The 13,373-nt window shown below is 36.8% G+C and overlaps 1 protein-coding gene across 2 annotated transcripts in view; it reads left to right on the plus strand.

Moving 5' to 3' along the window:
- LOC307158853 (ras-specific guanine nucleotide-releasing factor RalGPS1) overlaps positions 1 to 13,373 on the plus strand; it is a 141,686-nt gene that overhangs the window by 117,463 nt on the left and 10,850 nt on the right. For both annotated transcript variants that reach the window (XM_079871815.1, XM_079871814.1), the window contains exons 11-14: positions 826 to 893; positions 9,973 to 10,099; positions 11,131 to 11,282; positions 12,242 to 12,290. In XM_079871815.1, the coding sequence (XP_079727941.1) occupies positions 826 to 893; positions 9,973 to 10,099; positions 11,131 to 11,282; positions 12,242 to 12,290 (396 nt within the window). The remainder of the gene's footprint in view (positions 1 to 825; positions 894 to 9,972; positions 10,100 to 11,130; positions 11,283 to 12,241; positions 12,291 to 13,373) is intronic.

A 13,373-nucleotide genomic window follows, 5' to 3' on the forward strand; every position in this document is an offset into this window, starting at 1 on the left:
AAAGACTACTTTTGCATATTCTGTGAATAGCAGTTGATGGTGTGGAAATAAGAGATTACAGTCCAGTTTATTGGATTGTTAACAATGAGTCCCTTCTGTTCCCCTATAAAATCGTGAAATGTTATCGGCCCAGCAGATCCCGTTTGGGTTTCCCAATGTGTCCTCCAGGTCAAGTACGTGACTAGTAAAGCCAAATGTGAGCGTGAACTGTGTGGGGTGTTACTTCGCCTCAGAGGCCTGTTAGAGCCTTTTATAGGAAAGGGATTTTGAAAGATGAAGTGGTGTTAGATCCTTTGTTTTGCAAGTGATGAAATCAGAAATCAGGCTCATTAGGGCAAGTCAAGTAGATGAACACTGACTAGGTGTTAATATGTAAATGTAAGTGGCCATATATTAATGAGCTTGTAGTTTTGATGTCATAATCATGATGATTTCTGATCCGTTTTGCATTTCTTTTCAAGAAATGTTTTTAGTGCACTGGGGAAAGTTTTGAGTGTCTATTCATCAAACTCTTTAATATGAAAGAGCAGGAAAAATCCTGTTTTCCATGATATGCTTTTTTTTTTATTCAAAGTGACATCTTTTACTGTAACATAAATCTGAGTGCTTAAGGTTGCGCTGTTGGTTGAGGGTAAAATGTTATGATTTCACTAACACGTGTTATTTGGGGTTTATGGCAGATCCTATTCAACTAAATTCATGCTCAAACTCTGTACCTTCAGCCAGACATAAGTTGGTTTTGAAATATTAAATGAACCACCCTGAAGCTTCATGGAACTTGTGGAGTTTTTTTTGTGAGACTTTTGCTTGTTCTTTCCATTACAGACTGTCTCTAAAAATTGAACCAGGGACCAGCTCCCCACGCATGGCCACATCTAAAGAAGATCTCGCAGGTAAGACCGCTGGTGCTCTCGAAATCGGATCATTTCTACTGTTACATGATGCTCATTTAAATTACACTGCAATTCAAAAGTTTGGGGTCGGTACGATTTCTTAATGTTTTTGAAAGAAGTCTCTTTTGCTTATCAAGGCTGCAATTATTTGATCTAAAATGCAGTAAAATTGTGAAATATTATTACATTTATCCACAGGATAGATCAACATCTCCTAGCTTGGTTTAAAGGAATAGTTCAACCAAAAGTTTCAAACTAAGCTACTCTTGTGTTTCATGGAAGGAAGTATTTTATGTAACTATTTATTTGCCCCGTACACAACTAAACACTACCATTCAAAAGCTTAACAAGTCTGAAATTATTTGATCAAATATACAGTAAAAAGCACTAATATTGTGAAATATTATTAGAATTTAAAATTTGAATATTAAATATTGTAAAATGTAATTTATTCCTGTGATCAAAGCTGATTTTTTTTCCCACATGATCCTTCAGAAATCATTTAATTTGCTGATTTGCTGCTCAAGAAACATTTCTGATTATTATCAATGTCGAAAACAGTTTTGCTGCTTCATTTTTTTTTTATTTTTTTTTTTTTGGAAACTGGCACATGCTTTTCCAGGATATTTTTAATGCATTTTTTACTCCAGCTAATTAACGCTAAAAACATTGACAGCCAATCAGAATCCATCATTCTTTAAAGAGCTTGAGCATTTAGAGTGGCAGATGACAAAACTTATAATTAACAGGACGATATCGTCTGTTGGTGTGGTTTAGTTATCGTTATAGTTATTGTTCTTGGTTTGAACGGGTCTTTCCTGACCTCAAACTTCTGAATGTATAGCCTATGTAACTTACTGTACAGAAGAAATCCTAGTCTTTTCCCCCAAGCATCCATTATGTTGTCCCATCTGAGTTCTCTAGACTGGCTGAATGAGGTCACTGGCCCCTGATGTTAGAGTTAATGAAGGGCTTTGAGGGGCCGAGGGAGGCCCGTCCTCTTCGACTCATTGAAAGAGCAAAGGGAACTGGAATGGGCTCTAATGTGGGCTGAGAAAACAAACAGCACATAATGGCTCTCAACGGATCCCTTGTTATAACAACATAGCAAATCGACATTACACCACCACATGGAGGCATCCGTCACTGAGCCCAGAAAACACAGATTAAAAAAACAGCTCAGATTTACAGTTCACAGATTTTATTATTATTATTATATATTTTTTTATATATAATTTCGAAATATAATCATCAGATATGTCTGACATCATCCAAAAGCTTTTTCGATTCAATATACTATTAATTTCTTTTTATCACTCATTTTTGGGTATGAAATGCCTTGAATTTATTTTATAGGCATTGTGAGAAATATTTCATCAGAGATGAGAAACTTTTGGATCACATGATGTTATGTTTAGGGGATTAATTTACCATTAATTTATTATGGTCAATCATAAATATGTACACTCACCTAAAGGATTATTAGGAACACCATACTAATACTGTGTTTGACCCCCTTTCGCCTTCAGAACTGCCTTAATTCTACGTGGCATTGATTCAACAAGGTGCTGAAAGCATTCTTTAGAAATGTTGGCCCATATTGATAGGATAGCATCTTGCAGTTGATGGAGATTTGTGGGATGCACATCCAGGGCACGAAGCTCCCGTTCCACCACATCCCAAAGATGCTCTATTGGGTTGAGATCTGGTGACTGTGGGGGCCATTTTAGTACAGTGAACTCATTGTCATGTTCAAGAAACCAATTTGAAATGATTCGAGCTTTGTGACATGGTGCATTATCCTGCTGGAAGTAGCCATCAGAGGATGGGTACATGGTGGTCATAAAGGGATGGACATGGTCAGAAACAATGCTCAGGTAGGCTGTGGCATTTAAACGATGCCCAATTGGCACTAAGGGGCCTAAAGTCTGCCAAGAAAACATCCCCCACACCATTACACCACCACCACCAGCCTGCACAGTGGTAACAAGGCATGATGGATCCATGTTCTCATTCTGTTTACGCCAAATTCTGACTCTACCATCTGAATGTCTCAACAGAAATCGAGACTCATCAGACCAGGCAACATTTTTCCAGTCTTCAACTGTCCAATTTTGGTGAGCTCGTGCAAATTGTAGCCTCTTTTTCCTATTTGTAGTGGAGATGAGTGGTACCCGGTGGGGTCTGCAGCTGTTGTAGCCCATCCGCCTAAAGGTTGTGTGTGTTGTGTCTTCACAAATGCTTTGCTGCATACCTCGGTTGTAATGAGTGGTTATCAAGTGGTTCAGTCAAAGTTGCTCTTCTATCAGCTTGAATCAGTCGGCCCATTCTCCTCTGACCTCTAGCATCAACAAGGCATTTTCGCCCGCAGGACTGCCGCATACTGGATGTTTTTCCCTTTTCACACCATTCTTTGTAAACCCTAGAAATGGTTGTGCGTGAAAATCCCAGTAACTGAGCAGATTGTGAAATACTCCGACCGGCCCGTCTGGCACCAACAACCATGCCACTTTCAAAATAGCTTAAATCACCTTTCTTTCCCATTCTGACATTCAGTTTGGAGTTCAGGAGATTGTCTTGACCAGGACCACACCCCTAAATGCATTGAAGCAACTGCCATGTGATTGGTTGATTAGATAATTGCATTAATGAGAAATTGAACAGGTGTTCCTAATAATCCTTTAGGTGAGTGTATAATATAATATAATAATTATGTTTAATAATTTTACGCTTAATTTTAACTTGACTAATCTACAGTGTGTGTGTTTTGGCCCACTGCTCATATGAGCACATTTGTGCTGAAATTGAACAAAAAATTGTAGATTAGTTTAATGGATTAAATCACTACATAATCATTAACTCCTCTAATTAAGGTATGATTTGGCTTATCAATGCCAACAGCGGTTATGAGATTATTTAACGGTACATATAACAAAAGTTCAAGCAGTCTGAGAGCACTTTCAGGGTCTGTTGTGAATATAATGAACATATGGGTGTGTATTTCTCATCCTCTTTGAACTGTTTAGATTCCTCCATTGTAAATGCTGCATGTTGAAGTACATGCTCACATTGTAAAACACTCGCCCGTGAGCTCTAGTCACACGTGTATCGTTTCTAAGCATTTACTCCTGAGCCTTGAAACCAAATCTATAGGTTTCCATGTTCGTAAAGCTTAATCTGGATGTTGTTTTTGTGGTTTCCAAGACGATCTGTAACCATTCAGCCTCTCTTGCCATTTACTAACATGTTTTATTCTCATTCCAAGGCCTAAGGTTAACGTCTACAACGTTTGTAGTGATTGCAGTCCTAAAGTTTTTGATTGTTAAAAGACGTCATATGCTTAGACATTTTTCCCCAGTGTAGCATCATGCCATCTGAATATCACCACCAGATGATCCGACCGAGTGTAATATAACGCAGCGGTCTTGGGATATTAGCACCATTTGGCTTTTCATTCGTCATTGTTTCCTCATCATTTTATCCTTAAATGCCAATGCGTGACATAAAGCAATGTTTGGTATATATAAAATGTTCTTTTATTGAATGAGATGCCTGTGGTTACATCACATCAAGTATTGGGCGGACAAGGTCTTTCCTGGAGTCTCAGGGTGACTGGCTGTTACGTAACCCAGTAGATGTGTTTGTCAAGACGTCCAGCCGAGGAAATGAGATCTGTCCACAAAACTCAGGCCAGAAAACACATAATAACACACCCCTTTCTTTATTATGACTATTTTCCACTTTTGACAATAATAGTAAAGTCATCAAAACTATGAAATAACAGAAACTGAAGTATGATGTAGTGACTAAAACATGTCGAAGAGGACCTAGTAGGCTTTTTTTACATTTCTTTAGTGTGTAATGTTGCTGTTTGAGCATGAAAAAGCTCTGCAAAGTTACAAAGCACAAATCACTCCAGCGGGAGTTATTCTCTATATCAGTGTCAGTGTTTCTGAACTCCCTGAAACGCCTCCATTGTAGTCTTGAGTTTTCTTCAGGGAACGAACACGTCACAGTATTCCCCATTTAAATAATTCATGCGCAGAATAAAGGGGCGGGGCCTGGTTGAGTTAGTTAGTAGTGTGTTGAAACTCGCGCTCGAAGCTCTTGACCAATCACAACACACTGACCCAGCCAACCAATCAGAGCACACTGTGCTTTTCGAAGGAGGGGCTTCATAGAGACAGGAACTAAATAGAGCATTACTGACAGACTGGGAAGAGAGGAGCTGCAACAATGGAGAATATGGGGGAAATAATGTGTTTTATGAACATTCAAGCATGAAAACCTGTTCTAATAGTGCCCAAAAACAAAATCAATACTGAAAAGGAGCATAATATGACCCCTTTAAACAAATCAACAGCTGTGTAGATTCCAGCTCTGCTCATTTTTCACTGAAAAAAACAAACATTTGTTGTTGAAACTGTTTTCTCTCAGAAATTGCTTGTAGATTTCACAAACATTTACAAAGAAATGGCATTGAATGAAACTTTGAATGAAAAATTGAATGAAAATAATTTTTGACGTTGGAAGTTTTTAATGTACTTATACTTGGGATGTTTTTTAAACACTGTTGAATGAGTTCATATGTATGATAAACACTTGATGATTGATTTTCATCCATTATCTGTACTGTAAACATGTAGAATACTGTATGTTGCAAAGAAACATTCGATTGTACGGTGGCCGAGAGAGCTCAAAACGCTGCACCTGAAGAACACACATGCAAATAGAAAAAACATGCAAATTAGGAAAACATCTTCATCAATTTCACAACACATGTGCTGCAAATACTCACAATGCAAGAATACAGACACACGCTGCAAATACTCACAAGGATGTTAAAATAAACAAGAAACTCACCTTTCAGGTCATCAACAACACCGTTGACGAGTAGACATTGAACAATACGCAGCCCTAGCCAGGTTCGTCACTTGTTTGGGTCCCTTGAAACATTTACGTGCTATTTGCTGCGTGTTTCTGTATTTGGTTGCGTTGTGAGCATTTGCAGCATGTGTTATTAAACTGATGTTTTGTTAACTGCTGGTGTGTTTTCTTCAGTTGCAGCATGTTGAGCTCTCTCGGCCACCGTACGATTGTATTATAAAAGACCCTATCGATGTGTTTAAATAGGAAAGTACAGGGTGTGCATGAGCATAGCTATCGCTCTGTGTCACTCACAGAACACAGATGCTCAAGATTTCTCAAATACATCACTGCCAAACTGTTAATAGCTGGAGACAGCCGGTTACATTCATGTTGGTAACGGCAGGTCTTACTCACAGACAGAGCGGAGGCAGAAACGTCTCTCTGCTGTGTGTGTTATTCTCAGCTTTGCACATTGTGCTCTCCCTGTCATCATTTAGTTGTTTTGTGCATGCACTATAACATTCAATTGTTTTAGTTTTTTAAAGAAATTAATTTGTTTATTCAGTAAGGATGTATGAAGCAGCACAAATGTTTTCAACGTTGATTATAATCAGAAATGTTTCTTGAGCATCAAATCATCATATTATAATGATTTCTGAAGACTGGAGGAATGATGCTGAAAATTCAGCTTTGATCACAGGAACAAATTACATTTTACAATAAATTACAATAGAAAATTGTTATTTTAAATGATTATAATATTTCACATTATTACTGATATTTACTGTACATTTGATCAAATAATTGCAGACTTGTTGAGCTTTTGAATGGTCGTGTTTAGTTGTGTACGGGGCAAAGATATAGTTACCCAAGCGACTTATTTCCATTGAACACAAAAGTTGCTTAGTTTGAAACTGAGACATCACATTTTTGGTTGAACTATTACTTTAAACCAAGTGAGGAGATGTTGATCTAGCCTGCGGACATCAACATCCACAACATAATTAGAAATGCAGAGATACACGAGGCTCTAAAGTCACCTAAATCTCTCTTCTAGTTGCAAAAACAAAAGGAACACATGCTTGAGTTATGATTTCTGTACAGTTTGACCCCCATATGAGCTAAAACACATGAATCAGCTTGTAGAGGTTATGCTAAACTCAAAGCATGTGTCTACCATACAATTGACTTTTAATTTGGAGATGAAGTCAGTCAGCAGGTACAGATGACACCAGACAAATATATTTAGAAAACTTTTTCTGCTGACAACTTCTTAAATGTTTTAGTACAAAACTCAATGTCATTTATAGGCACTATTGACATTATGTAATTTTGTCTTCACTGTGGGTTTTTTGAAGCCTTTTGTCCAGAAAACATGAAAGCTTTATATTCATATGTGGGAAATCTAAAGGTCATTAATAGATCTCAAACTCCTATGAAATATTAATAATCATAGCATTATTATATCTTGTATGAAATTCAGTTAAACTCTAAAAAAAGATACTGGGGATTTCATTAAAACATTTTATTTCATTCACACAATTATAAGGCAAGATCTGCCAAATTCAAATAATGTATAAAGGCAATTTTATATAACATTTCTGTTTTTGTTTCATAATTTAATTCACTTAAATTTATTGAATAGAAAAGGTTGTATATTTATTAAATTATATTTATTTTTTCATTTAATACATCTTGTTCCTAGAGCTAGAATTATTTAAAAACAAGTGTAAAGTGTTTGGGAAAGAGAAACTGGTGCAAAGAAACCAAAAAAAGGTCAGAAGTTGCCCTGAACCCAACAAGTAACTTTAATATTTGTTTGGTTTGCTTTGTTTTAACTTTAAGATGTTTCAAGAAACTTCTTTTAACCTTCTTAAAAGTCTCTCTCTTTTTTTTAAGCTAATATAAATAATTTAGCTCTCCAATTGTACTATGTTTGATTGTATAAAAAGACATAAGAGACTGGATACTTTTGAAAATGCCATTTTCGTTTCAAAACACTAGCATTTTCAAAAAACGTATATATAACGTATAATGCGTAAAACCTATAATAAAAACTCGCGAGACGATACAGAGATAATACAGTTCTCATGCTATTCTTCTGGCACGATCATTTTATTAGCAAAAAATCCCACCACTAGTATGGTCTAAAACGCAATTGTCATCCTTTTTTTTTACCACAGGACAGCAAATGCGAGTAAATCTTTGCAGGAATGCAATATGGAAACTGTACAAAGGAACATTTCTCTTCAGCAACACTATGAAAGTAAATAGCAGGCACAACAATGCCGGTATAACCATAGATATCTTTGGGTTCAATATGCGTCACATGACTCAACATGTGTCATCTTTTTCAAATACCTCCGTTTTCACAGTCCACACTACAATGTGAAAATGGTGTTTTCAAATGTTATCAACTTCGAAGAGCTGTTTAAAAAAGCTCTCAGTGTGGACGCAAGGCCAAAACGGAGAGAAAAATGTGTTTTCAAACAAAAGCGTATTACAAGGCCTATACAAGCTGGTAGTCAGACTCATTAATGAAGGTTTTAACAAGAACCAGGTGAAGCTCATTTCCTGAATATCCCACTGTGGCGTTTAGGCATTTGCATGTTAGAAACATGGTGTAAAGTATTCGTCTGACCCAGACTGGAAGAGGCTGATCACTGTTTAAGGCTCCATTAATTCTCTCCATTAAACGTGTCTTATGGTGAAGTATCTCGGTGTGATTCGAGTCATTAACATTGTTTCCACTCCCCCTTTTGTGTCCGCTGTGGAAATCTTGGTTATGAGCCCTTGAGTCTGAGACACTCTGATCACATGTTTTGATTGTTTCGTTTGATGAGATAATGAAGTTTAAAGAAATATCTCACCCAAACATTTGCTCTCCCATAAAGTGCTTCCAAACAATGACTTTCTTTCCTCTGTGAAACACTGGATATCTGAAAAGAAAGTCATACAGGTTCATAACAACATGAGGGCTAGAGTTTTCTTTTTTGGATGAACTATCCCTTTATAAACATTTGTGAACATGTAAAACTGTCAGATTTGCTCTATTTCTTCTATTTTAGAAAAAGCAGCTGCTAAATGCATAAATGGAAGTATTCTGAACTTAAAGCTGCAGTACATGTTTTTTGCACATAACTAGATTTGCACATTATTTGCAGTAAATGTGTTAAAGTGATGTTAAGCTGTGCAACCATCATGTTGCTATGGGTGTTGTGGATGGTGTTTGGTTGCTATGATGTTCTATATGTTTTAAGCATGTTGCTATGCAGTTGCTAGGCTGTTCTGGGTGATTAGTTGGCAATTGTCAAGTGTAGTGATTTGGGTGGTAACTTGGGACAAGCTGCACATCGAAGTATAATACTGCTAATTTTGAGCAGCGGTAAGAGAGACATATTTTGCAATGCTAATGATTGTTTCCAAACTATTTTCCAAAAGAAAACTGTCGAAAAACTTAAACTTAACTTAAACTGTTGCCTCGACAAATATAACAGAAAAAAAGTTGAAGTACTAAAATTACTAAAACAAAACTGAAATATCAATAAAGCTAAATGGAAATATATTTTTAAAAACACTAATGCAAATGGCAAAAGCACATAAAATGAATTAAACTAACATTAAAATGAAAACTGAATATAAAAATAAAAGTAATACTTTAGGTTTTATTTGTTAACATTAATTAACTGCATTATATAACAAGAACTTACAATACATCTACAGCATTTGTTAATCTTTATTTATCAACATTTATTAATACATATCAGAATAAAAAAATGTGTGCACCGTGATCTAACATGAATATGAACATTTATATTAACTAACAACAACAAAAGTTAATAAATGCAGTAAAAATATGTTTTGCTTATTGTTAGTTTATGTTAGTTATGAATGTCAACCAATTAAAGCTTATTGTAAAGTGGTACCTTAAAGCTTATTCGAAATATGAATAAATACTACACTAGTCAATAAATGCTAAAATATCTGGTTGTAGTTCTAGAGGTAAAGCACGTTTCCTCTCTCAGGACTGAGTGATCTTCTGTCTCCCTCAAGAGGCTCAGAGAATGTTAACATCTCTGCTCTGACTGCTAAAGCAGAGCCTCGCTGACAGAGTCTCCAGGGGCTTTCTTTCATTGAGTGATGCTGACAACAATCGGCATGTGAAGAGCCAAACTCATCCTTCTACCCTCTTTCTCTCCTTCTCCTCCAGGTCCGTCTGACGTGCCTTTCTTGGTGAGGTATAATCGACGGCCCACTTGCCCTGATGCCAGCGTGGGGGTGCATATTCCCACCACACCGCCCTCACGCCACAGAAAGAGCCACAGCCTCGGCAACGCGTGCGTTTCTCTCCTCTCATGTATACACACACTCAGGCCCTGTTTACAGCTGGTATTAAGTTGTGTTTTGGTCGATTCGGATCACAAGTAGATGAGGGAGACACTTTCCTGTTTACACCTGGTGTTTTAATCTGTCTCTTTTATCCACTTTCGACCACTTCTGTCCTGATTTCTTTGGGTAAATGTATGGGTTTTTTCAGATCTTTCGATCTAATGGACGAAATAAGCTCACGCAATTTACATATGAACGCGACCGGAGACAACAGAAAACATACGGAAAGCATCAGCTTTAGTTTCTTCTCTGACAGACACAAGACCAGCCGAACGCTGTGAGTGTGTGTTAGAAATCAGGAATGGTGAGAGAACATTGAGCTTGGTGCGTTTTTCATCTTCAAACCAAACTTGAGTCTTCAGCCGACAGTTTAAATCCCGTCTGGCTAGAGCTCTTCTGATAATGTTCATTCATTAGGTCAGTAGGTGGAGAGGAGACGGTCTTTTGAACACATTCGATCACATGAGCGTTTACACTATGAAAGCGATCCGGTCGAATGTGTTTTCAACTACCTCTGGAAGTGGCTCAAAATGTTTTAGACCCCGTTTACTCCTGTATTTAGTGTCGTCCACTTGTGATCCGATCAACCAAAACGCTTCTTAATACCAGGTGGAACCAGGTGACAGTGAAGACATTTATAATGTTACAAAAATTATATTTCTAATAAATGTTGTTCTTTTGAACTTTCTATTCATCAAAGAATCCTAAATAAAAAATGTCTCTGGTTTCCCAAAAAATATGAAGCTGCACAGCATTGATAATAAACGCTAATGTAAATATCAAATATGCAGCACTTTTGTTTGTAGTCTGTCAAGTTTACCTCGCACTAGAAACTAGTTAAGACGATGTTGTTGGACCTCATGTCTCATGATGGTTTTCTCTCTCTCTCTCTCTCTCTCTCTCTCTCTCTCTCTCTCTCTCTCTCTCTCTCTCTCTCTCTCTCTCTCTCTCTCTCTCTCTCTCTCTCTCTCTCTCTCAGTATGATGTGGCATTTCGGTGTGGTGGAGAGTAAAAGTGCGACGTTCCCCTCAGAGAAACCCCGTCACCTGCTGGACGACAGCTTCCTAGAGTCTCAGAGTCCGACCCGGATCAATCCGCACAGCTCATCCGTGTCCAACGGCATCTCTATAGGTATCACAACAACCTGATGCGCTTTACACAAGCTCTGCATGTCCCGGGTGTTATCCCTCCACTTCAAATAAATAAATGCATACATGCATACAGAAAATATGGAAGTACTTGGAAGCACACAGGCCTATAATGTGAAACTTTTGGTTACACTTTATTTTAATGTGTCTGTGTTACAGTGTAATTAAACAATGAATTACATAAAAATAATTAACTAAATGTACTTACTATAGGGTTAGGCTTGTGAATAGGGGTTGGCTTAGGGTTAGTTGCATGTAATTACAGTAGGCATCATTTATAGTTATTACAATTGCACTTTATTTTACAGTACGTGCACTTACATGTACTTACCTAAGAAAGTAGCGGTTAATATAAGGTAACTACATGTGTTAAGGTTTAGGGGCAGGTTCAGGTTCAATTTTTTATTATTGTTAAAGCACTTGCATGAAGTATTCTGTAAAACTCTCTCTATAATTTGATCTGTTAAGTATCTCAATATTTCAATCAATAGTGTACATTTTTACTTTACTTCTTGTGTTTCTGATGTAATTCCTGAGGGCAGATTTCAGGTATAACTGCATGTATTGTGCAAAAGGTACTGTACCACATGGCAACCAGGTTGAAAGACTAAATATAACATTACACAGAGAAAACCAGTGATTCTACCACACAGATCACAGTAAAGTCAGTAAACACCCCATGTACTTCCATTGTTGAGGTGTTTTTTTTATTCTTCATGCTGATTGGTCAATAAAGTGTACATCACTGTAGAGAACCAACTATTAACCTTAATTATAGTTAGATTAGAACATTATTCCACAACTCTTTTTTTTTTTTTTTAAACCTAGAACTTTATGCTGAACTGCTTTTGTACCTTATTGCTTCATTATCACGGTCAGAGATGAAGGATTGTGTGATTTGTGCTCAAATGGAAACGGTTGTGGTGTGTTTCTGTTTATCAGGCAGCAGTCAGAGTTCCTTCTGTGGTGATCTCTCCCCGGGACTCGAGAGGTGAGACTCTGGCATGTAGTTATGTGTCATCTTATATCATCTGCTCACATTACAGCTTTATTATGGGTTACTCAGATCATTCTAGAGTAAAACTAAACTATTATGAAAAAGAAAATGTTTTTTTTCTGGCCCAAAAGTCTGTGATTACTAATTAGAGGTTATCTAACTGATAACCTTTACAATAAGGTCACATTAGTTTACAAGTTAATGCATTAACTAATAATGAGCAATACATTAGTCGGTAACCTTATTGTAAAGTGTTGCCATAAATCCTTCATATGATCAATATCTTTTCATGCTAAAGGTTAAAAATGAGAGTTCTAAAAAGAATGGCTTTTATTTAAATTTTCATTCAAATTTCAACTGTACTTATTTTTGTTGTTGTTTAATTGTCGTTTCCCGTTATAAATGTTTAACATCCATTTATGTCCATTCCACAGAAAAGCGTGTAGATATACATACAGCAAAACACAATAACACAACTAAAGCAAACAAAAACTGGTCTCAGAACAGTTTAAGGTTTAAATGGATAGTTCGCCTGACAACGAAAAGTCATTGAATCACCCTTACGTCGTTCCAAACCTGTATGAGTTTCTTTCTTCTGTGAAACACAAAAGGAAATGTTTAGCAGATGTTCATGCAGCTCTTTTCCATGTGACCGAAGGGCTGTTAAACACCATGAAGCATTCATATATTTGCACTATTCTTAAGTTTGCACAGGAACATATGAATACAGAAGACTTGATATATAGTGTTGAATAAACTGTGAAATTATGTTTTTTGGAAGTTGAAAGTAAGCACTGTACTGTATGTTTTAAAGGGATACTCCACTTTTTTTTTGGAAATAGGCTCATTTTACAACTCCCCCAGAGTTAAACAGTTGAGTTTTACCTACCATTTTCGAATCCATTCACCCGATCTCCGGGTCTGGCGATACCACTTTTAGCATAGCTTAGCATAGATCATTGAATCGGACAAGACCATTAGCATCTCTCTCAAAAAAATGACCAAAGAGTTTAGATATTTTTCCTATTTAAAACTTGACTCTTCTGTAGTTACATCGTGTACTAAGAGCGACGGAAA

The sequence above is a fragment of the Squalius cephalus genome (genome assembly GCF_949319135.1).
Source record: "Squalius cephalus genome assembly, chromosome: 5".
NCBI lineage: Eukaryota > Metazoa > Chordata > Actinopteri > Cypriniformes > Leuciscidae > Squalius > Squalius cephalus.